The sequence below is a fragment of the Cinclus cinclus genome, chromosome 32, assembly GCF_963662255.1.
Source record: "Cinclus cinclus chromosome 32, bCinCin1.1, whole genome shotgun sequence".
In the NCBI taxonomy this organism is placed as follows: Eukaryota; Metazoa; Chordata; class Aves; order Passeriformes; family Cinclidae; genus Cinclus; species Cinclus cinclus.
In genome coordinates this window covers 1,913,593-1,939,446 of record NC_085077.1, presented here as the reverse complement: position 1 = coordinate 1,939,446, position 25,854 = coordinate 1,913,593, and the positions used below count along the sequence as shown (strand labels likewise).

At 63.7% G+C, this 25,854-nt stretch overlaps 5 protein-coding genes across 12 annotated transcripts; all 5 read left to right on the top strand.

Annotated features, from left to right (window-relative positions):
- Nucleotides 1-1,760: 1,760 nt before the first annotated feature.
- TGFBR3L (transforming growth factor beta receptor 3 like) lies at nt 1,761-8,501 on the top strand. The gene is made up of 11 exons (XM_062511759.1): nt 1,761-1,970; nt 2,319-2,606; nt 3,032-3,191; nt 3,640-3,738; nt 4,223-4,324; nt 4,841-4,892; nt 5,728-6,026; nt 6,075-6,179; nt 6,567-6,679; nt 7,383-7,625; nt 7,956-8,501. The coding sequence occupies exons 1-11, from the start codon at nt 1,761-1,763 to the stop codon at nt 8,499-8,501; spliced, it is 2,217 nt and encodes a 738-aa protein (XP_062367743.1).
- Nucleotides 8,003-10,284, top strand: UBL5 (ubiquitin like 5). Its single transcript, XM_062511898.1, has 5 exons — nt 8,003-8,060; nt 9,003-9,060; nt 9,349-9,432; nt 9,814-9,851; nt 10,072-10,284. Exons 2-5 carry the CDS (start codon nt 9,005-9,007, stop codon nt 10,113-10,115), a joined length of 222 nt encoding a protein of 73 aa, XP_062367882.1. The 5' UTR covers nt 8,003-8,060; nt 9,003-9,004; the 3' UTR covers nt 10,116-10,284.
- Nucleotides 10,285-10,434: 150 nt separating this feature from the next.
- FBF1 (Fas binding factor 1) lies at nt 10,435-18,762 on the top strand. Of its 8 annotated transcripts, XM_062511804.1 has the most exons (24): nt 10,435-10,702; nt 10,789-10,892; nt 11,067-11,094; nt 11,324-11,365; nt 11,511-11,571; nt 11,688-11,748; nt 11,830-11,953; nt 12,041-12,133; nt 12,359-12,476; nt 12,568-12,659; nt 12,773-12,863; nt 13,056-13,421; nt 13,715-13,761; nt 14,317-14,354; nt 14,648-15,145; nt 15,229-15,299; nt 15,526-15,608; nt 16,055-16,173; nt 16,293-16,415; nt 16,896-17,069; nt 17,172-17,348; nt 17,565-17,702; nt 17,777-18,091; nt 18,614-18,762. In XM_062511804.1, the coding sequence occupies exons 2-24, from the start codon at nt 10,890-10,892 to the stop codon at nt 18,671-18,673; spliced, it is 2,922 nt and encodes a 973-aa protein (XP_062367788.1). In that variant the 5' UTR covers nt 10,435-10,702; nt 10,789-10,889; the 3' UTR covers nt 18,674-18,762. The 8 variants fall into 8 exon arrangements, with proteins under 8 accessions (XP_062367788.1, XP_062367787.1, XP_062367786.1 ...); XM_062511803.1 differs by having other exon boundaries at nt 11,511-11,560; nt 17,585-18,091; XM_062511802.1 differs by having other exon boundaries at nt 14,320-14,354; nt 14,651-15,145; nt 17,585-18,091.
- A 516-nt stretch (nt 18,763-19,278) lies between these two features.
- Nucleotides 19,279-21,612, top strand: LOC134055497 (acrosin-like). The gene is made up of 5 exons (XM_062511878.1): nt 19,279-19,349; nt 19,606-19,791; nt 20,453-20,691; nt 20,962-21,101; nt 21,361-21,612. Exons 1-5 carry the CDS (start codon nt 19,279-19,281, stop codon nt 21,610-21,612), a joined length of 888 nt encoding a protein of 295 aa, XP_062367862.1.
- A 753-nt stretch (nt 21,613-22,365) lies between these two features.
- Nucleotides 22,366-25,854, top strand: EMC10 (ER membrane protein complex subunit 10). Its single transcript, XM_062511881.1, has 7 exons — nt 22,366-22,476; nt 22,765-22,822; nt 23,347-23,459; nt 23,634-23,738; nt 24,232-24,413; nt 25,011-25,104; nt 25,710-25,854. Exons 1-7 carry the CDS (start codon nt 22,366-22,368, stop codon nt 25,818-25,820), a joined length of 774 nt encoding a protein of 257 aa, XP_062367865.1. The 3' UTR covers nt 25,821-25,854.

Sequence of the window (25,854 nt, the reverse complement as noted above, 5' to 3'; positions counted from 1 at the left end):
GTGGCAATGGGGACACGGACATGTGACGGATGTGACATCGCAGGGCCTGGTCCCAGGGATGTGACACCACGGATGTGACACCGGGATGTGACACTGGGGACTCTGCCAGGGGATGTGACACCATGGATGTGACACCGGGATGTGACACCGCAGATATGACACTGGGATGTGACTCTGGGGACACGGCCCGGGGTGGCCCTGGGTGCCGAGGTGGCACGGGGGTGACACGGTGACAATCAGGACCGGGCTGTGTCCCCTCCGTGTCCCCGCTGTCCCCAAGGCCAGCAGGTGCAGTTTTAGTGCATTGGGGGCGCGGGCGGCGCCGCGCCCCTGCCACCCTCATTAATTATTATTAATTATTATTATTAATTATTATTATAAATGCGCATGTGGAACCCAAGGGGCCGCGTCGGCGTCAGGCTCTGGGGACGCATGGGGACATTGGGGCCACTGGGATGGACATAGGACAGTGGGGACATGGGGAAATATGGGGAGACATTTTGATGGGGAGGGGGGACATTGGGGACACTGAGATGGGACATGTGGGACACTGGGGTGGGGACACAGGGACATTGGGGACATTGGGATGTGGAGGGGGACATTTGGGACACGGCTGGGACGCGGGGATCACTGGGGACACTGGGATGGGACATGGGGGACATTGGGATGGGGGGACATTGGGGACAGTGGGATGGGACATTGGGGACATCGGGGATGGGGACAGGGATGGGAAGGTGGAGGGTGGGGACATTGGGCACAGCGAAGGGACACAAGACAGCATGGCACAGGGGACACTGGTGACACAGGGAGGCAGCAGGGGACACGGGGAACAGCTGGAGGACCCAGGTGACATTAGGGGGGTTTGGGGACACCGGTAACAGTGACAGGTGACGCTGGGGGGGGGTTGGGAACACCCGGGGGAGCAGCGGTGGCACCTCAGGGACATGCGGGGGCACTCGGGTGACGCCTCCCGTGACGTCCCCGCGGCCCAAGGGTGTCACCGGGGCGACGGGAGGTGGGGGGCGGGGGGACACGGGGACATTCCCCCCCTAGTGTGGGCGGGGACACCTTGGGGACACCTTGGGGACAGGATGGCAGCGCCACCGAGCCCCCCCCTCACCCTCCTCATCCTCATCCTCCTCCTGCCCGGGGGGGGGGCCGCAGGTGGGGGGGGGACAGAGGGGACGGGGGGGTCATGAAGGGACGGGGGTGGCAGGAGGGTCCCGGGGGGGGTCACTGAGGGACATTGGGTGACATTTAGGGACAGGAAGGTCCCGGGGGGGGGGGGGTCACGGGGGGACATTGGGTGACATGTAGGGACAGGAAGGTCCTGGGGGTGGGTCCTGGGTGTCCGGGGGTGGGGGGAGGGGCCCGGGTGGCCTCGAGGGGACACCCAGAGGTGTCACCGTCCCCAGGGCCACCCCCGGGCTGGCCGTGGGGTGACCCCGACCCCACCCCGGGACCCCCAGGAGCCCCGAGGCTGCGCTGCAGTGAGGACCAGCCTGGGGTGAGTGCTGGTACTGGGAGCACTGGGTTGTACTGGGAACACTGGGAGGGAGAACTGGGAGGGGGCACTGGGAGGGGACGCTGGGATGTACTGGGAGCACTGGAGGTCTCTGGGTGCATTGGGGGAATAACTGGGAGCTTACTGGGAGGTGCTGGGAGCACTGGCAGGTTACTGGCAGGTCACTGGTGGTACTGGAATGTTACTGGTCGGTCACCGGTGGTACTGGGATGGCACTGGGAGGTCACTGGTGGTAATGGGAGGTTACTGGGTTGGCACTGAGAGGTCACCGGTGGCACTGGGAGGTCACTGGGGTGACATTGGTGGCACTGGGGGCCCCGCGGTGACGCCGTTGCCGCAGCCCCGGTGCCGCCCCCGGCTTCGCATGGACGTCGCCCCCTCCCCCGAATTCCACCGGGAACCGGGACCGAGAGCGGTGCCCGCGGGGGGACGCGTGTTCCTGCAGGTGACACTGGGACAGGGACAGGGGACATTGATTGGGATATGGGGACACTGGGGGACATGGGGGGGAGACAGGGGACACGGGGGGGATAGACGGGACACGGAGGGTAGGGAGGACACTGGGGGGTGCACGTTCCTGCAGGTGAGGGGACAGAGGGGACACGGGGGGGGAGATGGGGGGACACGGGGAGGACACCGGGGGTGGGGGGTGCGAGAGTTCAGGCAGGTGAGGGGAGGCACGGGGAGGCTCCCGATGCCGTTCACCCCGTGTCCCCCCGTGACCCCTCTGTCCAGTGACCCGTGACACCCCCACGTGTCGCTGTCCCTCTGTCCCCTCTGTCCCGCTCCCCAGGTGTCGCTGTCCCGTGCCCCCCCCGGCCTGGGTTTCTCTCTCCGCCGCTGTTTTGTGTCCCCGCGCTCGTCCCCGGTTCCCCCCCGGGGCCCCCCCCCGGTGCCGCGGCCGCTCGTGGTGCTGCGGGGGGGCTGCGGGGCGGGTGGGGGGCCCGGGGGAGTGCGGCGGCGGCTCCGGGGCTCGTTCGTGCTCCCGGCACGGTTCCCGGAGCCGCTGCAGTTCCTGCACTGCCGCCTGCGGCTCTGCCGCCAGCGGGGCGGAACCGGGACACCGGGGGGACTGCCCACGGTACGGGATAACGGCAACGGGATAACAGAGAAGGGATAACAGAAATGGGATAACAGCAACGGGATAACAGAGAAGGGATAACGGCAGGAGAACACTGGGATAAGAGCGGGAGAACAGCGGGATAACAACGGGATAACGGGAATGGGCCCACAGAGGAATTGGGGCACACCGGGAAGGAGGGACACAGGGGATGGGGACACTGGGAAAGGGGAATATCGGGAACGGGAAACACCGGGGCCGGGGACAAGCTGAACTGGGGAGCGGGACAGGCCGGGGACACGCACCGGGAATGGGGGACAGCGGGAGCGGGGCCACGGCGGCACCGGGAGCCCGGGGACGGTGGGGGGTGACACCGGGGACACCGGGACAGGGGATACACGGGGGTGACACCCCCGTTCATCCCGCCCCCTCCCCCCCCCCCCCAGTGCCGTGCCGAGCCGTGTCCCCGCAGAGGGGGCGGAGCCTCCGGCTCAGGTCCCGCCCCCAGGCCCCGCCCTCGCGGCGGCCCCGCCCCCGGGCGCGCGCTGCGCACCGTGACCCGCCCGATCGTGGTGACCCTGGGGACAGCGGCGACCCCCGCCCCCGGTACGGGACCCCCCGGCGGGGACACCCCCGGGACCCCTCCCCTCGGGACCCCCGCAACCCAAACTCAGCTCCAACCCCGGGACCGCCAGACCGGGACCCCCCCAGCCCCGGGACCCCGCTCTAATCGAGACCCCCTGGGGACCTCTCCCAGATCCGGGACCCCCTCGCCCTCCAAGCCCTGGACTCCCCACTGCGACCACCCCCCAGAGACCCCCAACCCCGCGACAGCCCCCCAGCCCCGGGACCCCCGGACTCCGAACTGCCGCCCCCCATCCCCGGGACCACCACCCCCCCACCATGACCCCCTGACCTCATCCCCATCCCCCAGCTCTGAGATCCCCCTGAGACCCCACCCCTCCCAACCGGGACCCCCAATTCCTCCCCCGTGGGCAGAAGGGATCCCCTCCCCCCATTCCGTTGTCCCCCCAATAACCGCCCCTCCCCCCAGGTGCCCCCCCAGGGCTCCCGCCGCTCCCGTTCCCGCCGCCACCCCCGTTCCTGCGCCCCCCACCCCCTCCCCAGGAGCGGCCCCGGGACCCCCCCGTGGGTGAGTGACGGGAAAGGGATGGGGGGCACCGGGACCCCCGGGATTGGGCAGTTTGGGGCGTCCTGGACCCCGGAGTTTCCTTTTGGAGGGGTGCCGGAGCCCTGAATCCTTCCTGGGGGGACTTGGGGGAGGGGGCTGGAGTAAGGACCCCTGGCTCTTTTTTGGGGTAGGTCCCGAACTCCTGGGTCTCTTTAGGGGAGGGAAGTTTTTGGGGGGAGCCCAGGACCCTTGGGGAGGGGTTGGAAGGGGAACCCTTCCTTCCTTTGGGGGGAGGAGCTTTTGGGGGAGGGAGGCTCCCGGAGTCCTGGGTCCTTCCTGGGGGAGAGGTTGGGGGGCCTGGGGGGATCTCGGGGCTCTGGTTTCTCTTTTGGGGGTGTTTGGGGGGGTCCCAGCCTCCTGGGGGAACTTTAGGGAGGAATTTTTGGGGGGGTCCCAGCCCCCAAACTGGGGGGGAAGGATTTTGGGGGCTGACGCTGTCCCCCAGCCCCCGCCGTGCCCCCCGGGGCCGTGGCCGCCGTTTCCTTTGGTGCCTTCATGGTGGGGGCGGCGCTGGCGGGGGGGCTCTGGCTCGTGCACGGCCGGACAGGTGAGAGACCCCCACCCTAAAATCATCCCTTTCCCCCCAAAATAATCCTCTCCAAATAATCCCCCTCACCAAATAATCTCCAACCCCCCAAAAAATCCCTCCTCCCCAAAATATCCCCTCGTGCTAAAATAATCCAATCCTTCCCCCAAATTAATCCCCCCCAAAATAATCCCCATCCTAAAACAACCCCTCCAAAATAATCCCCAACCCCCCCAAATAATCCCCCTCCTCAAAATCTCCACCTCCAAAAATAGTCCCCCTCCCCACAATAACCCCCAACAAATCCCCCCCCCAGACCCCCATCCCTGGACCCTTTTCCCTCTCCCAGACCCTCTCAGGGCTGGGACCTTCCAAAATTCCCCTTTAAACCCCCAGGACCACCCCACCCCCCTCAACTCCCCAAAAATTCCCCTTAAACCCCTCCAGGACCCTCCAGATTCCTTAAGCCCCTCCCCCATTCCCCCCCCCCATTTTGGGGTGGGTCCCCCCCTCACCTCTGCCCCTGCCCCCCCCCAGCCCCCCAGGCCCCCCTGACCTCAGCACTGCCCCCCAGCCCGGGGAGCACCAGGTACTGGGAATACTGGGAGGGACTGGAAAGGGATACTGGGAGCACTGGGGGAGAAATGGTGGGAAGTGGGAGGGAGATGGGGGTACTGGGGGGGGGTCACTGGGAGCACTGGGGAGTCACTGGGAGCACTGGGGGATCACTGGGAGGACTGGGGGGATCACTGGGAGGACTGCCCCCAGGCCCCCCTGACCCCAGCACTGCCCCCCAGCCCGGGGAGCACCAGGGACTGGAAAGGGATACTGGGAGCACTGGGGAGTCACTGGGGGATCACTGGGAGGACTGGGGGGAATCACTGGGAGCACTGGGGGGATCACTGGGAGGACTGGGGGATCACTGGGAGGACTGGGGGGCGGTCACAGGCCCTGGGCAGTGTCAAGGACCTGGGGGTTTTGGGGACCCCGTTGGGCTGGGCTGGGGGTGTGGGAGGGGTCAGGTTTGGGTCTGTCCCCATCCCTGTCATTGTCACTGTCAGGTGACAGGTGATGATTGGCAGCTCTGAGAGCTTGGGTTGAGAAATTCCTGCAGGAAAAGGAAATTCTGGCAGTGGGAGACGGCGGCCAGAGCTCATCCAGCCCAGAGCCATCGCTCCCCTGCTCAGGCCCCAGGGAGGGAAGAGCTGCACCCTGCGATAATTCACGTGGGAGGGGGGAGATGGAACCAGCAAATTGGGATATTAATTAATCAAAAGTTCTGCCGTCTGTAACCAATGAGCGCTGGCGCCTTCACTCGTTAAAATGTCCCAATCGTGCAAAGCTTTGCTGATGGGGGAGCGGGGAGCGACCTTTGGGGAACCCTGGCATTTGAGGGAACCCCCGGCCTTTGGGGGAACCCCCAGGACCACCCCCTCGCTGGAGGCTGTGGGGGCACACAGGGGTCTGGCCCAGAGCAATGACCCCCCCCAGCATGAGGACAAGGCCTTGCGCCGGGCTCCGGCCTCAAGCCACGGCTCCCCGGCACGAGGGTTTGTCCTCATGATGGGGGGAGGGGGGAGCGGCCTCGCACGAGGGTCCGGTGCCGCTCGAGGACCTCCAGCCTCGCACGAGGAGCCGGCCCCGAGCGGCGACCGGAGGGGACAGCCCGGCCTGGCACGAGGAGCCGCGGTCGTGCGAGGCCGCGGCATCACACGAGGGCCGGGTCTTGAATGAGGAACGGGCCCTGAACGAGCACCAGGCCTGGCACGAGGAGCCAGCGGCGTCATCGCCGTCACGGCCTCACACGAGGACCAGGCCTCGCGCCAGGACCGGGCCCTGACCGAGCACCGGGCCTTGCCTGAGGATCCGGCGCCTCGCGGGGACGGCGCTCGGGGACCTCGCGCGGCCGCGCCCCCCCCTTTGCGCCAGGACCTTGCGCCAGGACCTTGCACGGGCCCCCCCTCGTGCCCCCACCCCGGGGTTTTGGGGGGGTTCCACAGCCCTGTTCTGGGGCCCCCCCCCCAAAAGCCATCCTCGGGGGGGCCCCCACGGCCTCGGCAGCAACGAGCCGGGGGTGGGGAAATCTGACACCCCCCCAAACTGAGGGGTCCCCCCACAGCGGGGAGAAATGGGGACCCCCCCCAAAAGAGACACATTTTCCTTGTAATATAGATGTAAATGGACCAGCCCCCCCCCCCCCCACCCCCTGCACGGGGGGCCCCCCAAAACCGCCCCCCCTCTCCGGGGATCCCCTCAACCCCAGCGGGGCCCCCCCGGAAGCACAACCCCCCCAGCCGGGGGGGGCCTCACCACGTGTACATAGGGATGGGGGGACCCCCAAAATCCGGGGGGGGACAAAGAGGACCTTTAACAGATGTGGGGGCCCCCCCACCAAGTTCTGGGAAACCCCTTGAATTTGGGACCCCCCCAAAATTGATGGGATCCCACAATCTGGGGACACCCCCCAGGGCTTGGGGATTCTCCCTGGGATGTTGAGACCATGCCCACATTTTGGGGATCCCCCCCAAGTTCTGGGGATCCACAATGAACTTTGGGACCCCCAGGATTGAGGGTCCCCCATACTTTGGGGAGCCCCCAGAGCTTGGGCACCCCCTCCTGGGATGCAGGGACCCCCCCAGTGTATTGGGAACCCCCCAAAATTTGGAGACCCCTACCCAGTAATTGGAGTTCCCTCACACTGGGGGCTCCCTGTGTTTTGGGGACCCCCAGGGTATCAGGGACCCCCACCCTCCGGGTTTCGGGGACCCCCCAGACCCCTCAGGGTGTTGGGGACACACGTGGGGGTCCAGCCCCTCCCCAGGCTTTGGGGTTCCCCTCCTCCCCCTCCCTTAGCATGGGGGGACCCCAAAACTTCCTCGAGGACCCCAAACTTGGGGATGTGGAGGGGAAAACCCCCTTCCCCCCCATCCCCCGATCTTGGGGTCTCCCACCCCCAACCCGGGTTTGGGGGCTCCCTCCCTTCCCATCCCCCCTTACCCCCAAATTCTGCCAAACCAATTTTGGGTCGAGTGTGTCAAACCAACGAAACCGGAGCCAGAGGGGACGTGGGGCCACCCAGGGCCACCACAGAGTCACTGTGGCCACCAAGGGCATGGCCAGGGCCATCAGGGGTCACCGAGGGCCACCGGACGGTCACCACAGGGTCACCGGGGCCACCATGGGGATGGCCAGAGCCATCGAGGACCACCACGAGGCCACTGCAGGGCCGCTTGGGCCAGCACAGGAAGAGCCAGGAGGTGGCCATGGCCACCAACGGCCACCAAAGGCACCAGAGGGAGAGTCGGGGATGGCCAACACCACCGTAGGGACAGCCAGGGCCACCAATTTCGCCCATTTATCTTTTAATTCCCCATTTCTATTTTAATTTCCCCCTTTTCCCCATTTCTTATTTAAGTCCCCCATTTCTCTTTTAATTATGTGATTTCCTGCCCATTTCTTTAATTCTCCCCACTTCCCCCAATATTCCCCCATTCCTCTTTTAATTTCCCCCATTTTTCTTTTAATTCCTCCATTTCTAATTTCTTGATTTCCCGCCCACTTCTCTTCTAATTCTCCCAAGTTCCCCCCCATTGATCTTTTAATTCCCAATTTTCCCCCGTTTCTCCATAGTTTCTTTCTCCACTCCCCTCAGGATCCGCCGCCATTTTGGCCATCACTGATGACATCACTTCCGTCGCAGCTGTCCTACCACTTCCGGTTCCGGCGCGGCTGTAGCGGAGCTAAGAAGGCCCGGGAGGTACCGCGCGGATCTTTGAGGGCCCGGTGGTCCCGGGGTGGGAGGGATTTAGGGGATCCCGAAGGGACTCGAAGGGTACCGGGAGGGCTCGGGAGGTACCGGGAGCGCTCGGGGGGTACCGGGAGGGCTCGGGAGGTACCGGGAGCGCTCGGGGGGTACCGGGAGCGCGCGGAGGGTTCCGGGAGGGCTCGGGGGGTACCGGGAGCGCTCGGGGGGTACCGGGAGGGCTCGGGGGGTACCGGGAGCGCTCGGGGGGTACCGGGAGGGCTCGGGAGGTACCGGGAGGGCTCGGGAGGTACCGGGAGCGCTCGGGGGGTACCGGGAGCGCGCGGAGGGTTCCGGGAGGGCTCGGGGGGTACCGGGAGCGCTCGGGGGGTACCGGGAGGGCTCGGGGGGTACCGGGAGCGCTCGGGGGGTACCGGGAGGCTCCTCCCTGCTTAACTCTCCCGCTTTCCCCCCGTCTTTATTTTCTCCCTTTTCCCTCCCTTCCCCTCTTTTCTCCACCTTCCCATTTTTTTTCTCCCATTTTTTCCCCTATTCTTTCTCTTTCCGTCCATTTTCCCCTTCTCTGCCCTTTTCCCTTTCTCTGTTCTTGCCTTTCCTTCCCGTTTTTTCCCCTTTCCCCCTTTCCCTTCTCTCTCCTTTTCCCCCCATTTACCTTTTTCCTTTTTCTCCTCTTCCCTCTTTCCCTTTATTCCCCTTTCTCATTTTCCCCCTTTTCCTTCTCTTCATTCCCTTCCTCTTCTGCCCCTTCTCCCCCTTTTTCTTTCTTCCTCACTTCCCCTATTTTCCCCCATATTTTTTCCCCTTTTCTGCCTTTCCCTCCTCTTCCCCGTTTTCATTTTTGCCCACATTCCTCCCCTTTTCCTTCCTTTCCGCCATTTCCCCCCTCTTTCCCCCTTTTCCCCTCCATTTTCTCCCATTTTTTTCCCCATTTCCCAGCCATGATCGAGGTCGTCTGCAACGACCGCCTGGGGAAGAAGGTCCGGGTGAAATGCAAGTATCCAGACTTGGGGGTTCAGAAGGGAATTTTGGGGGTCTCTGGGAGGGATTTGGGAGCTCCAGAGGGCTTTTGGGTGGGGTTTGGGGGAGTTCAGGGGACATTTGGGGTCAGGGGGGAGTTTTGAGGTTCCAGGGGGGATTTGGGGGCTCTGGGGGGGGATTTGGGGACTCAGGGAGTGGGCTGGGGACTCAGAGAGGGGTTTGGAGACACCAGGAGGGTTTTGGGGGTTCAGGGGGATTCCAGGGGGTTTTTTTTGGGGTTCCCCTTTCCTTGACGGTGCCGCAGCCCCGAGGATTCAATCCGGGACCTGAAGAAGCTGATTGCAGCTCAGACTGGAACCCGCTGGGACAAGATCGTGCTCAAAAAATGGTCTGGGGGGCACCTGGGGGGGCTCTAAGGGGGCACCTGATGGGTTTGGGGGACACCTGGGGAGTTTTGGGGGACTGGGGAGGGCACCCTGGGGGGGTCTGGTGATCACCTGAGGTGTTTTTGGGGCTCTAAGGGGGCATCTGGGGGATTTTGGGAGCACCTGAGAGATTTTGGGGGACACAGGGGGGGGTGGGGGATGCACCCCATGCGGTTTGGGGAGCACCTCAAGGGTTTGGGGGGACTCCTCAGGAGCACCTGAGGGGTTTTGGGGGGTCTGGGGTCGCACAGGGACACCTCAGGGGTTTGGGGGGGGTCAGGAGGGAACCTCGGGATTTTGGGGAGGGGGTGATGACCCTCCCTACCCTCCCCCCCCCCCCCCAGGTACACCATCTTCAAGGACCACGTCACGCTCGGGGACTGTATCCACCTGGGACCCCAAAACCCCTCCCCAAAATTCATAAGTCGCAAAACCCCCCCCAAAAATCCATCAACCCCTAAAACCCTTTCCCAAAATCCTCCAACCCTAAACCCCCCCAAAATCTTCCAATCCCAAAATCCCCTAAACCCCTCCCCAAATCCTTTGTCCCCTGCACACAAAACCCCAAAAACTTTTGGGTTTTTCCTTAACTCTGGCTTCAGATGAGATCCACGATGGGATGAACCTGGAGCTCTACTACCAATAGTGGCCCCTCCCAGTACCTCCCAGTCCCATCCCAGTACCTCCCAGTCTCGTCCCAGTACATCCCAGTGTCCCCCACCCCATTTTTACCCCATCTGTGCTCCCCGGAGCCGCGTTGAGGCTCTGAACCTGCCCCGTTTGTTTATAAATAAAGGCGATTTTGGGGCCTCCTGGCGGTTTGGGGGATTTTATGGCAATATATCGGGGTGTGGTGTTGGGATATCGCAATTTTACGGCGACATACTGCGGTGTTATACCTGGCGATCGTACCGGGGTACCTGAGCCTACATCCCGGCTGAGAACCCAGAGCTCCCGACGTGGGTAAAAGCCACGAGATGTGGGAATCGCTGGCGATAGGGAGGAGAATCGCGACAGAGGCGCGGGGACGGCTCGGATCAGGCACCGCGCGGGGCAGCTCTGTTGCTATGGCAGCGGGGGGCCTTCCTTGGGAACGACGCGCGGGCAGCGCCGTCGCTATAGTAACGGTGGCTTTACAATCAGGCGCTAAGCAGGGCAGCTCTGTCTCCTTGGCGGCGGGGGCCTTCCTGAGGGCTCGCAGTATGGCGCCGCCCATGGCAAGCGCGGGGCCGGGTGAGAATTGGCGGGGGAAGCCCCGGGAACCCTCGGGCGGGAGGGGCGGGACCGGCTCCTCCAACGGCGCCTCCCTCTCCCATCAGGGCCCGGATCGGGGCAGGACTGAGCCCAGAGCGCCCCGAGCCCGCAGCGGGCACGTGGGGCTTGGGATCCCCTGGGACCGGTGGACGAAGTGGGACGCGCCATGGTGAGTGGGAAGGGGGGAGACGGGGGGCAACCAGGGCTGGGGTGCAGGTGTGAGCCAGGTGAGATCCAGATGGGAGACAGGGCTGGGATCCAGGTGGGATCTAGGTCTTGACTTTAGTGTGTGGGAAAATCCCGGTGCTTCCGTTTCTCCACGGGAATTTGTGTCTCTCCCCAGGCTGCCAAGGCCCGGAGCAGGTTACCAGGTGAGTGCCCTCACCTGCCCTTATGTCCCTCACCTGTTCCCTCACTTGCTCTCTAGGGGATTTGGATCCCTGGGAATGCTGTGATGGAGCCGGGGGGGGGGGGGGGGGGGGGGAAGGATGGACACTGGGACAGGAAATGTTCCAGGAGCTTTTCCCACCTGCCTGGTGTGGGAATCTGCCTGAGCTCACCTGGATCACCTGAACTCACCTGGGCTTTGTCCTGTTCCAGATCCTATTGAGGATGTGCTTGGGGACCTCCTGGGATTTGATGGTAAAATGGGAGCTCCCAATGGGATCCCCTGGGGGGAATCCCCTGGGGTCGCCTGGATGGGGTCACCTGGAGGGAATCCCCCTCTCTCCCTCCCCCTGTTCCCACCTGGCTCCGTGTCCATCCCTGACCCCTCCTTTGTTCCCAGAGGAACCCCCGGCTCCCCCTTCCCAAGGTTCCTGTGCCCCCTTCCTGCAGGTGAGCCCCAGGTGAGCCCCCCCAAACCCCTCCCACTCCACCCCCACCGGCATTCCCAGCCCTGTGTTCCCACCTTGGAGCACCTGGGACCCCTCCCCACCCTGACCCTGACCTGGGCTGTGCCCAGGGGGGGCCTGGATGGAGATTCCAGAGGGAAATTCCTGACAGAGAGCGTGGAGGGGCTGAAGGTAAGCAGGGACAGAATTCCTGAGGAGGTGTGGGGATCCCACCTGAGCTGCAGGTGAGGGCAGGAGCTGTCCCTCCCCCAGGAGCTGGATCAACCGGATAAGCTGGATCACGTGGATGAGCTGGATGAGCTCGATGCAGAAATCCTGGGAATCGCCAGAGTCAGGTCCAGGCCGGGAAAACACGCTGGGAAGGGGCTGGGAAAAGGTACCAGGAATTTCTGTGGGATCAATCCCCGTTAATTAGGGATCAAACCCTGTTAATTAGGGAACAAACCCCATTTCCTGTTCCCAGATCCCAAGGATCCTCTGGAGAAGCCATTCCTGGGGGAGCTGGTGGGGCCCAGGAGCAGCTCTGGGAACAAAGCAGGACAGAGCAAGGACAGTGGTGAGGGGACAGGGGGGACTCCCAGAGCCAGTGACACCCAGGGGTGTCCCAAATCCAACTGGTGACACCCAGGGATGTCCCAGAGCTGGTGACACCTGGAGATATCCCAAATCCAGTTAGTGGCACTCAGGGATGTCCCAAATCTGGTTGATGACACCCAGGGATGTCCCAGTGTTGTTGACACCAGGAGATGTCCCAGGTGCCACCAGTGCCATTCCCACTCAGCCCTGGCCCTGCCACGTCCCGATGCCACCTTTGGGGACGACGTTGATGACCTCGTGCATTCCCTGGGCCTCGGGAACAGCGCCGATGGAGCTGGGAACGCGCCGGGAGCGCCGGGGGGGTGAGCGGACACGGGGATGGGAGCACTGGGATGGGGACACGGGGATGGGGACAGGGATGGTGGCCCCGGTGCCACCCCCATCTGTGCCCAGCCAGGGGATCCCAAGGGACCACGCCAGGCTCCAGGGACAAACCCCAGAGCAGCCGGGAAAGGCGGAATTCCAGCCGGAATCCAAGGAACAAAGTGAGCGTGGCCGAGGTGGGGGGGTCATGGAAAGGGAATTCCATTGGGAGTTCCCAGGGCAGATGTTTTCCAGATGTTCAATCCCATTGGGAATTTTGGAAATTGTTCCTCAGGGCTGGACGGGTGCCAGGATCTGCCGGATTTTCCCTTTGGCTCCTATGAGCCCTCGGTGGCCTCAGGAACTGCACGGAGACGGGGACGGAGGTACGGGGGGTGGGGGGGTGGCCCCACCTGGCTGCATCCCCAGTAATCCCCAGTATCCCCAGTAATCCTCACTATCCCCAGTTATTCTCAGTATCCCCAGTATTCCTAATAATCCCAGTATTCCCATTACATCCAGTTACCCCCACTTATCCCCATTACTTCCAGTTATCCCCAGTATCCCTCTCCCTGCAGGTTTCCAGTGGGGAGCAGCTCCCGATGTCCCTCTGGGGCCGCCTGGCTGGGGCTGAAGGACGAGGATTTCCTGGGACTGGGATCAAAGGATGAGGATTTCCCACAATTGGGATCAAAGCATGAGGATTCCCAGGGACTGGGACAGAAGGATTCCCAAGGAGTGGGACAGAAGGATTCCCAAGGATTGGGATCAAAGAATGAGGATTTTCAAGGATTTGGATTGAAGGACAAGGATTCCCTGGAACTGGGACAGAAGGACGAGCATCACCTGGGCTCAGGTGTGCTGGCACGGAGGCGATCCTGGGCCGAGGCTCCAGAGCAGAATTCCCACCCCTGGAGGGTCCCGGAGTCCCCCGAGCCTAGCAGGTAAATGCTCTGCCTGGAAATCCCACCTGGGCCAGGATTCCCAGCCCAGGTGTGTCCAGGTGTGTCCCAGGTGTCACCTGCGCGAGGGCTCAGTGTGGGGAGGGGACCCTGGGAATGGAGGTTTGGGGTGTCCCTGTTCCCATGGAATCCCAAAGGGGGGATCCCTGACACTGGACAGGTGGGGTGGGACAGGTGACACGGCACAGGTGACAGAGGTGGCACACAGGTGACACACAGGTGACAGCTCGGGCCTGGCTCCCCTCACTCCCTGTTCCATACCTTTCCCCATCCAGGCTGGAATTCCCTGGCAGGACACAGCCCCGCCCCCAGGCAGCTGCAGGTGAGGCCTCTGTCACCCCCCAGGTGTCCCGTGAGGTCACCTGGCTTGGGGACTCTCTGGAACTGGGGGAGCTGTGCTGGGGGTGGGATCATGGATAACGGGATCTATGGGATAACGGGATAATGGGATGGGACCACTGCATGGCATCGGAGGGGATGATGGAATAATGGGATAATGGCGTAAAGGGATAATGGGATAATGGGCTCTATGGCATAATGGGGTAATGGGATAATGGGATGATGGGATAGTGGATAATGGTATAATGGATAATGGGATGCTGGGATGGGATGGTGGAATAATGGGATGGGTTAATGGGATCCATGGGATAATGGGAGGATGGGATAATGGGATATGGGATGCTGGGATGGGATAACGGGATAATGGGACGAGATAATGGAATGCTGGGATATGGGATCCATGGGATAACAGGATGTTATCAGGATAATGGGAAATGGGATGGGATAATGGGATATGGGATGGCAGAGGCCGGTTCGTTGCTGCTGCCCATTCCCAGGGATGGATTTGGGATTGTCCCAGTTTGGTTTTCCTCCCCAGCAGCGCTGGAGGTGCCGGCGATGGCCCCGCCCACCAAGGTGGGGGATGGGGAGGGGTCCCGGGGATCCCCTGGGAATTGGGGGGATGGGGAGGGGTCCCTGGGAATTGGGGGGATGGGGAGGGGTCCCGGGGATTCCCTGGGAATTGGGGGGATGGGGAGGGGTCCCGGGGATCCCCTGGGAAGTGGGGGGATGGGGAGGGGTCCCTGGGAATTGGGGGGATGGGGAGGGGTCCTGGGATCCCCTGGGAATTGTGGGGATGGGATCAGCATTCCCAGGAAAGAGGGGTTGCCTTTCCCAGCTCCTCCCAGAGCATCCCTGTGTCCTCCCAGCAGGATCCCGAGGCTCCTCCAGCCCAGCCCTGCCTGGAGAATTCCCGAGCTCTCCCATCCTGGCTCTGCCCAGAGCCTCCCAGAGCTTTCCCAGCCCAGAAGCACCAGCAGGATCCAGGATTTCTCCCATCCCAGCAGGATCTGGGAATTCTCCCATCCCACCAATCCCAAAAATATCCAGGAGTTCTCCAATCCCATCCATCCCAGCAGGATTTGGGAATTCTCCCATCCTATCAATCCCAGAAGGATCCAGGAATTCTCCCATCCCATCCACCCCAGCAGGATCTGGGAATTCTCCCATCCCATCCATCCCAGAAAGATCCAGGAATTCTCCAATCCCATCCACCCCAGCAGGCTCTGGGAATTCTCCCACCCCAGCAGGATCTGGGAATTCTCCCATCCCAGCCCCACCCGGATTCCCAAACTCTCCAATCCCATCCTGGATCTGGGATCTCCCTGTGCAGCCTTCAGGCCCGGCTGGAGGAGCTGGAAAATCAGGTGAGGACTGAGGGTGGCACCTGGGGATGGCACCTGGGGGTGTCACCTGAGGTGTCACCTGCAGCTCCGTGCGGCTCCCCCAGGTGCGTTCCCTGGAGCGGGAGCGGGAGCAGCAGGGCCGGCTCCTGGGGGATCTCCTGGAGAGCTCCCACAGGTACAGGGGGTTCTCACCTGTGCTCCCAGTTCCCCGCTCACCTGCCCAGACTGGGGGTGCTGGGATTGTTCCTGATCCATCCTGGGAAAGGGGGAGGAGCAGCAGGAGAGGCCATGGTGGGAGAAGGAGAAATCCCATCCTGGTGCTGGGGTATGGCACGGGATCACCCCGGATTCTGGGATCACCCCAGACCCCGGGATCACCTGACATCCCTGTATCCCCCCAGATCCCAGGATCCCCCCACATCCCAGGATCACCCTGGATCCCAGAATCACCCCAGATCCCAGGAGCAGGATGAGCAGCTCACAGGTAAATTCCATCCAAGTGCCTCATTCCAATGGGAGCCTCTGCTCCATCCCAAGGGCTCCAGAGCCGATCCCACAGAATCCAAACAGCCCTGGGACAAATCCTGCTGGCCAGAGGGACCCTGGGCCTGGATCCCACAGGGGGGATCTCCCTGTGCTGGGGCTGGGAGCACGGGGAAGGGAATCCTGTGGGATTTCTGTGGGATGGGATAATGGGATAAGGGGATTGAGCATGAACATGGGGGTTTTTCCATGTGGGATTTCTGTGTCCTGGGATGGGATGGAGCATGTACATGGGGGTTTTCCATGTGGGATTTCCATGTCTTGGAATAGGATGATGGGATAATGGGATGGAGCGCAAACACAGGGGCGTTTCCCACATGGGATTTCCCTGTGGATGCAGGGGGGTCCCACCTCTCCCCATCCCGGGCTGCCCTGTGCCCCTCTCAGTGCTCCAGGACCGGCTGTGCCGGCAGCAGCGGGATGCAGAGCGGGAGCAGAGCCGGCTCCAGGAGGCCGTGGCCAACTTGGAGAGCAGGCTGGGAGAGAGGGAGCAGCTCCTGGAGCAGGTGAGGCTCTAGCCCAGAGCCGTGGCCGTGTTCCTGTCTGTGTCCCGTGTCCCCGTCCCTATCCTATGTCCCCTGTACCTATCCCATGTCACCATCCCGTGTCCCTGTCCCCACCCCAGGAACGCCGCAGAGCCGCTGCCGAGCGCTCCAGGGCGGATTCCCTGCGGGAGGCGCTGGAGGAGCAGCGCCGGCTCTCGGCTCAGCTGCTGGCCATGGAGAGGGCAGCGCTGGACGAGGCCAAGGTGAGCGGGACATGGCTCCAGGCTATGCTCAGAGCACGGAGGGGCTGCAGCTTCCCCAGGGAATTCCCTGGAATGCCGGGTGGGGGCCTGGAATCTGGGAGTGACCGGGATGGGGCTTGGAGCAGACTGGGGTTCGGGGCGGGGGGCGGGACTGGGCTGCAAAAGGGACTTGGAACAAGGTGGGTGGGACCTGGAAGGGGTTTGGGATGAGATGGGTGGGAGTGGGAATGGGAATGGGAAAAGGGCTCAGAAGCAGCCAGGATGGAGCAGAGCTGGGAAAAGGGCTCAGAACCATCAGGGAAGGAGCAGGGTCAGGGCTGGAAGGGGCTCGGAACTGGCCAGGTGGAACCCTCTGGGTCCTCACCCACACGGGGCCAGAGCTCCCCAGCTGGAAGCCGCCCCTGGAAGCAGCTGGGCCGGGATAACTGAGGGGAAAACCTCCGGAAATCTGTGCCTGGAGCTGTCCCTCGGCTGTCCCAGGCTGCATGGCTGGAGGAGCAGCAGGCAGAGCTGCGGGATCGCTCCGAGGAGCGGCGGCGGCTGGCGGCTGCCTGGGCAGAATTCCACACCCGGGAGCGGCTGAGCCGGGAGCGGGCGGAGCAGGACAAGGAGCGAGCCCTGGGCATGGACTCGGCGCTGAGGAGCCTGGCCAAGGTCCTCAATGCCCTGCCCGGGTTCCTAAATCACCTCCCCGGAGCTCTCCAGGGACTGCAGGACGGTTCAGGTGACACTCGCTGTCCCCCCTGCCCACCCCAGGAGCAGGCAGAGCTGAAATTCCGGAGCCGGGAGCTGAGATCCAAGGAGGAGGAGCTGGAGAGGGACAGGGAGGAGCTGGATGAGGCCTGGAGGAAGCTGAGGCTGGAAAAGGAGAAGGTTCAGCGGGCTGAGCAGCGCCTGAGGGAGAGGGAGGAGCAGATCCATGCCCTGGCCCAGGTAAATGCAGCGGCCGCGCTGGAATTGCAGCTGGGAGCAGAGCTGGGGTTCCAAATCCCACTGGAGCTGAGGCTCCTGTTTCCCATTCCCAGTTCCCGTTCCCATTCCCAATTCCTGTTCCCATCCCAGGTCTCATTCCCCATCCCGGTACCATCCCTGGTTCCCATTCCCATCGAAGTTCCCTGTTCCCAGTTCCCACTCCCATTCGCATCCCAGTTCCCATTCCCCATTCCCAGCAGGATTCCCAGCAGGCTCTGCAGGATGCTCGGATCCTCCAGGCCGAGCAGCGGCTGCGGCTCCTGCAGGATCAGCAGGATCAGCTCGGGCAGGAGGAGCAGCGGCTGCATCAGGCAAGTCCCTCCCTCCTTCCTCATCCCTCTCCCTCCTCTTGCTCCCTTTTCCCACCTCCTGTCCCTCCTTTCCCGCAGGAGCGGCTGAGCCTGGCCCGGCACAGGGAGCAGCTCCAGCAGCTCCGGGCTGAGCTGTCCCCAGCTGCAGGGACACGGCCGGGGCCAGTCCCCAGCCATGGGCCGGCTGAGGTTCCACCCTTCCCGGGATGGGTTTTGGGGGATGCTGGAGCCCCAGAGCTGCTCTGGGGAACTCCCATGTCCCCGTCTGCAGCTGCTTCCGTGGTTCCCGGGCTCCTGCCCCCCTTGGGGATGGTCCTGGGGGGAAACCGGGACACCCTGGGCTCGGCCGCGCTCTACGGACACCTCCTGGTGCTGAAACAGCGAGCACGGATGGTGAGGGGACAGGGATGGGACTGGGACGGGACTGGGACAGGTCGGGGGGAACTGGGAATGGCTGGGGGGCTGGAAAGGGACTGGGACAGGCCAGGGGGAAAGTGGAAAGGGACTGGGACTGGCCAAGGGGGAAATGAAAAGGGACTGAAATGGTGAGGGAGGAGCTGGGAAGGGCCAGGGGGAAACTGGAAAGGGACTGGGACAGGCCGGGGGGGAACTGGGCTGGGAGAGGAGCTCAAAGCCAGCTGGAAAAAATATTTGAAACTGTCTGGGAAATGGTTTGGGATTTTCTGGTAAAGGGTTTGGGGCTGTCTGGGAACGGGGTTTGGAACCAGTTGGGAAAGGGTTTGGGATTGTCTGGGAAAGGGTTTGTGGTTTGGGGCTGTTTGGGAAAAGGGCTCTGAACGAGCCATGTGGGATTTGGGAGGGGTTTGGAGCTGGCCAGGTGGGAGCAGGGCTGGGGAAGGGGCTGGGACCCACCTAGGTGGGCTCAGCCCATCCCCCCCCCCCCCTCGTCCCCAGGACCACGATTTCCTGGAGAATGAGCGGCACTTCCTGGAATCCCTGAAGAAAGGGCCCTGAACGCTCCCTGCATCCCTGGAGATCACCCACAGACCCCACGGGTGGGATTTACAAACAGAGAAATGTATTTTTGTACAAATAAACTCGTTGCTCAGAGACTTCCTCTGCCATTCCCATTGTTCCTGCAGGGCTGGGAGTGTGGGATCTGTGTCTGAGAGCACCCTGAGACACCCCAAATTAATCCAGCCCTGCCCTGGGGTGGTCCCACAGCTCCTGGGGTGCTCCAGCTGTTCCTTTTGGCATCTTTTCTAATGGGAGAAAAAGATCTGGATGGGCTGGGCTTGCCCCCATTCCCTCACCCTGGGGGCTGCTCCACTCCCAGAGAGAGAGGAAGTGGGAGAGTTTAAGGATTTTAAAGTGCTCCGGGGAAAGATTCCTATGGGATTTTGGGGAGAAATTCCTGCCGGCGGGGCACTGGGATGGATTTCCCAGAGCAGCTGTGGCTGTCCCCTCCCCAGCAGTGTCCCAGCCTGGGATTCCAAGTCCTTTTCCTGCCGTTCCACGGCTCTGTGGCTGTCCCCAACCTCTCTGTGACATCAGCACCGGGCGGGAGTCGGGGAGGGGACACGAGGGGACACGCCAGGCTCTGTCCCGCTGTCCCCACCATGGCTCCCCTGTGGCTCCTTGTCCTGCTGGCCCTGGCCGTGCCCTCCTGGCCCACCTGGGACACCTGCGAGTAGGTGACCACCCCGCCCACAGCTGGGGGGTCCCCGAGGGTGTCCTGGGGTCAGCACAGCTCCCCAGACCCCACAGGAGGGTCACAGCCCCGTGCCCGTGCCAGGCCCTGGTATAGAGGGGACAGAGGTGGCACTGGGGGTGTCCTTGTCCCTGTCTCTCTGTCCCTGTCCCCGGGTCGCAGTCCCTGTGTTGGGTGTCCCTGTCCCCGTGTCCCTGTCCCCGTGTCCCTGTCCGTGACTCTTTGACGATTCCAGCGGCACCTGCGGGCTCCGCCCCATGGCCGAGGAGTTCGGGAGCGGCTCCGGGGCCGTGCCCGGGGCCTGGCCGGGACTCGCCAGCATCCAGGACCCGCACAGGGCCGGGAGCGGCCACGTGTGCGGCGGGACCCTCATCACCCCCACCTGGGTCCTCACGGCTGCCCGCTGCTTCCCCCGCGCCCGGTGAGCGGGGCTGCGCGCCCGGAGCCTCCGGGGAGAGCCGGGATGGCTCCGGGCAGCGCCGGGATCCTCCGAGATTCTTTCGTGATCCTCCAGGATGGCCCCAGGGAGCTCTGGGATGGCCCCGGACAGCTCTGGGATCCTCCGGGATGGTTTCAGGATCCTCTGAGATGGCTCCGGGATCTCTGGGATGGTTTTAGGATCCTCTGGGATGGTCTCGGGGAACTCCGGGATCCTCTGGGATGCTCCAGGACGGCCCCAGGGAGCTCTGGGATCCTCTGGGCTGGTTTCGGGATCCTCTGGGATGACCCCGAGACACTCCAGGATCTCCCAGGAGGCTTTGGGATGGCCCCGGGGAGCTCTGGGGTCCTCTGGGGAGCTCCAGGATAGCCCTGGGATAGCCCAGGGATGGCCCTGAGAGGCTCCGGGATGGCTCCAGGGAGCTCTGGGATGCTTTGGGAAGATCTAGGGAGCTCTGGGAAACTCTGGGATGGTTCCAGGATTATCCGGGGAGCTCTGGGATGGCTCCGGGATGCTTTAGGAAGTTCTAGAGAGCTCCGTGAAGCTCCAGGACGCTCTGGAGCCCCGGGAGGGAGGGCTCTGGGATCCCCTAGGACACTCTGGGTGAGCTCCGCTCCCCGTGACCATCCCCGCGTGTCCCCAGGAACGTCAGCTCGTGGCGCGTGGTGCTGGGGGCCTGGGACCTGAGCGACCCCGGGCCCGAGGCGCAGGTGAGGCAGGTGAGGCGGCTGCGGGAGCACCGGGACCTGGACGTGGCGCTGCTGGAGCTGGAGCGGCCCGTGGAGTGCAGCGACTTTGTGCAGCTCGGCTGCGTGAGCGAGGCTGGGCCGCGGCCGGGCGGGCTCGAGCCCTGCTACATCGGGGGCTGGGGCTCCAGGGAGGGTACAGGTGAGCATAGGTATGGGGGAGGGTGGGGCATTGTGGGTACAGGTGAGCACAGGTGTGAGTGAGCATGGGCTGACATCCCACTGTGGACACAGGAGAGTCTTGGGTGTGTCCCAAGGTGATGTTGTGGTCTTGACAAAGGCTCAGGTGTATCAAGTTGTGTCCGGGTGTGTCCCCACATGTGTCCCCAGGTGTATCCCAGGTGTGACCGAGGTGTGACCCATGTGTCCCCAGGTGTGACCCCAGGTGTGACCCAGGTGTCCCCAGGTGTGTCCCAGGACACGCGGGAGGTGCTGTGGGAGGCGCAGGTGCGGCTGCTGCAGCCCGAGCTCTGTAACGGCGCCGAGGCCGCGGATTCTCCCCAGGTGTGTGTGGAGCTCTCGCAGCGCGGCTCTGGCACCTGCCAGGTGAGAGCGGCCCCGCCCTGAGACCCCAAAACCCCCAAACTCATGCCAAGACTTCAAACCCTAAACCCACGCCGAGACCCCAAATCCCCAAACCCACACCGAGACCCCAGACCCACCATGGGGCCCCAAATCCCCAAAGCCACCCTGAGACCCCAGACCCCCAAACACACTCCAAGACCCCAAACCGACTCCAAGACCCCAAATCCCCAAAGCCACCCCGAGACCCCCCCCCACGCCCCCATCCCGTATCTCCCCCCAGGTAGACACCGGGGGTCCCCTCGTGTGCCGGGACCGCGGCTCCGAGCACTTCTGGCTCGTGGGGGTCACCAGCGGCGCCCGCGGCTGCGTCTTCACCCCGGCCTGGCGCTTTAGCCACTGGATCCTGCTGACCATGGGGACCCCCGAGGGGACCCCCGGGAGCCCCGGGCCGGAGCCGCTGAACGCGGTGCTGCTGCAGTTCTTCTCGGTGATGCGGGACCTGCTGCGCTTCCTGCGGGACCCCACGGGCTGAGCCGGGACGGGACGGGACGGGTGTCCGGAGCCTCGGCCGGACATTCCCGGTGTCTGTCCCGAGCCCTGGTCAGACATTCCCGGTGTCTGTCCTGAGCCCTGGCCGGTTATTCCCAGTGTCTGCAGACCCGCTACCCTGGTCCCGGGGTTGGAATAAAATTCCCCCGTTTTTTCAATTCTTCTGCATTCTCAGCCCAGTCCCGATCCTGATCCTGATCCTGATCCCAGTCCCAATCCAAATCCTGATCCCAATCGTATTCCCAATCGCAATCCCCATCCTGATCCCATCCCGCTGGCGATCCCAGTCCTGATCACAATCCTGATCCTGATCCTGATCCCGATCCCGATCCCGATCCCGATCCCGATCCCGATCCCGGTCCCCTCACCTGCCCGGCACATTTGCGGGGGGAGGGGCTGGAAGTGGTCAGGGAAGGAGGAGGGGCACACAGGGGATACGATCGGGGGGACACGAGAGGGAGACTGGGGGGGGGGGAGGGGGTCCTCCAAATGTGACTGGGGGAGTACTGGGGGTACCCCAAGGGTAACTGGGGGGATCCCTCTGTCTGTCCCGAGGCTTCCCACCTTGGATTTCGGGGGGGAGCCCAAGAGGGGACACCCGTGTTGGCCCCGCCCCCTCACTGCCCCCACTGGCCCCGCCCATACAGTTATTGCGATCACGCCCACCCGCCCTAGCCCCGCCCACCACCTTCCCGCCGTGGCCCCGCCCCGTTCCCGCCGTGCCCCGCGCCCCAAGATGGCGGCGCCGTGGCCGGTGCCGCTGCTGGCGCTGCTGGCGGCGGGGACGGCGCTGGGCGGGGCCGGGGGGCTCTGCCGGGGGGGCCCCGGTACCGGCACCGGCAGCAGGGTGAGCACAGGGGGAGTCCCGGGAGCACGGGGAGCGGGGGGAGACCCTGGACCGGGATTGGAGCGAGCGGCGAGGGGCTGCGGGCTCATCGGGGGTGGCCAAAGAAGGACGGACAAATGGAGGCCCCCACATCCCCCGGACCCCCGGAAACGGCCTCGGTGCGGTGACAACGCTCAGTAGCCCGATGTGGCGTTAATGAGGCTGCGGGGCTGCTCGTTTATATTCGTGAGGCCTGCGGGGTGTGCCCGGCCTGGTGTCACCCCCCGTGTCCCCCTCGTGTCCCCCCAGCCTGGTGACACCGAGAGCTGCAGGGTGAGCCTGAGCCTGGAGCACTCCTTCGAGCTGGGTGAGGGGACTGGGGACATGGGACAAGCGGACAGGGAGACATGGGAGACATGGGAGACGGGGACAGGGGACAGGGTAGGGGACGTGGGGACAGGGGATGGGGACAGGGACATGGGACATGGGGACAGGGGACGTGGGGACAGGGGATGGGGACAGGGACATGGGACATGGGGACAGGGGACGTGGGGACAGGGGATGGGGACAGGGACATGGGACATGGGGACAGGGGACGTGGGGACAGAGGATGGGGACAGGGACATGGGACATGGGGACAGGGGACGTGGGGACAGGGGATGGGGACAGGGACATGGGACATGGGGACAGGGTACATGGGGCGTGGGGACAGGGGACAGGGGGACACTGGGCCAGGGGGATAGCACTGAGGGATGAGACTGGGGACACCAGACTGGGGGTGACTCTCGAGGCACTGGACAGGGAATAGGGGACACAGGGACAGGGGTGGCACTGGGGGCACTGTGTAGGGGCTGTCCCCAGTGCCACCACCGTGTCCCTGTGTCCTCGCAGATGATGTCCCGCGGTTCCGGCGCCGGGGGACGCTGGCCCTGAGCTCGGGCCCCGAGCCTGCACTGGCGCTGACCCAGAAACCGCTCGGGGATGAGGAACGAGCCCGGCTCAGGGTCAGGGATGGGGCACGGGGGATGGCACCATGGGGACACTGGGAGGACAGTGTGGGGACACTGAGGTGACACTGAATTCAGTTACACAGGGGTGACATTGGAGTGACACTGGAGTGGCGCTGGGTGACACTGAGGTGACCCTGGGTGACACTGGGTGTCATGCTGTCCCCACAGGAGGTGGCAGCTCAGGACGGGCTGTACCGGGTGCGGGTCCTCCGCAAGCCCCTGGGCCCTGGCGAGGAGGGGGGCACTGAGTTCGTCACCTCCTTCGTGCGGGCTGTGAGTGACAGGGACACCCTGGGGACATTCCTGGGACACCACCTGACCTCTGTCACCCCCTGGGACACATCTGGGACACCCTTGGGACACTCTGGGGCACACCTGGGACACCCCCTGACCTCTATCACCCCCTGTGACACCCCCTGGGACACCCTGGGTCACACCTGGGACACCACCTGACCTCTGTCACCCCCTGGGGCACACCTGGGACACCACCTGACCTCTGTCACCCCCTGGGACGCACCTGGGACACCCTTGGGACACCCTGGGGCACACCTGGGACACCACCTGACCTCTGTCACCCCCTGGGACGCACCTGGGACACCCTTGGGACACCCTGGGGCACACCTGGGACACCACCTGACCTCTGTCACCCCCTGGGACACACCTGGGGCACACCTGGGACACCACCTGACCTCTGTCACCCCCTGGGACACTTTGGGGACATCCTTCATGTTCCCCTGTGGCACTGCCACCGTGTCCCTGTCCTCAGTGTGCCCTGCTGGAGTCCCACTTGTCGGATCAGCTGACACTGCACCTGGATGTGGCCGGGAATGTGGTGGCCCTGGGGGTGGTGGCAGCTCCGGGCACCTGCCGAGGCACCGAGGTGGAGGATGTGGACCTGGAGCTCTTCAACACCTCAGTGGCCCTGAGGCAACCCGTGCCCGCGGCCACGTGAGTGACACGGGGGACACAGGGACATCGTGGGGACATGGACACATGGGGATATGGGGGGGACATGGAGGGGATGTGGGGGGACATGGGGGTTATGGGGGACATGGGAACACAGGGACGTGGGGGGCATGGGGGACACATGGGGACATGAGGGAGATGTGGGGGGTCACAAGGACATTGGGACACAGGGACATGGGGACATGGGGGGTGAAGTGGAGGGGATGTGGGGGGACACAAGGACATTGGGGGCATGGGGACACAGTGGGGGTCATTGACCTCCAATGGTCCCCAGCCTCTTGGTGGCCTCGTGCCACGCTCTGCTGCCATGTGTGAGTGACAGGGACATGGGGATACTATGGGGAGACCATGGGGACACTGTGGGGACAATGGGGGATGCTTGGGGACACGGGAGACGGGCTGGGGACACCGTGGAGACCCTGCAGAACTCTGTGGGGACGTGGGGGGACACAGCAATGCTGCAGGGGTGACCTGGAGGATAGGGAGACCCTGGGGGGGGGAATTTTGGGGGATTTCACATTTTGGGGGATACATGGGGACAGTTTTGGGGTGCCTGTGACCCCCTCCCGTATCCCCCAGCCCCGAGACTGCCGCGTTCATCCGGCACCTGGAGCAGGAGCAGGCTCAGCGCGCCCGCAATCCCCAGGAGCAGAAATCCTTCTTCGCCAAATACGTGAGGGACCCACCCCCAAATAAAAACCACCCACCTGCCAGGGACCCACCCCCAAATAAAAACCACCCACCTGCCAGGGACCCCCCCCCAAAAAAAACCCGGGAGGGACTCCCCAAAAACCTACCAAGGCCCCCAGAAATTCACTGACCCCAAAGTCACCCACCCCTCCAAAACTTCTCACCCTCCCCCAAAAGCTCACTGCTCCCCAAAAACTCACCTAGCCCCCTCAAAACCTCAATGCCTCCACAAAATCCCTAACCCTGCCAAAGCCCCCTCCTCCCCAAATGTTCAATTCCACCTGCACCCCTCCTCAGCACCCCCAAATCCCCCACTGACCTACCCTGAACCCCCAAACTCCCCCTCCCCAAATCCGCATCCCCCCCCAAACCCCTCCTGACCCCCCCAAACTCTCCCCACATCTCCTGGGAATGGGATTTTTGGGTGATGCCCCTTATTTCCCATTTGGGTGGGGGCTGTGGATTTTGGGGTGACCACCACCCCCGTTTTCCATGGGATGGGGGGGCAGGGTGGATTTCGGGGTGATCCCTCCCACATTTCCTGTGATGGGGATGATTTTGAGGTGGCACCCCCCCCTTTCCCCACAGTGGATGTACATCATCCCCATCGTCCTCTTCCTCATGATGTCTGGAGCTCCTGACGCTGGGGGGGCACAAGGGGGAAGCACGGGGGGTGGGGGAGGGGCAGGGGTCAGGTGAGACCCCACCCTCCCAAAATTGCCCCCCAACCCTC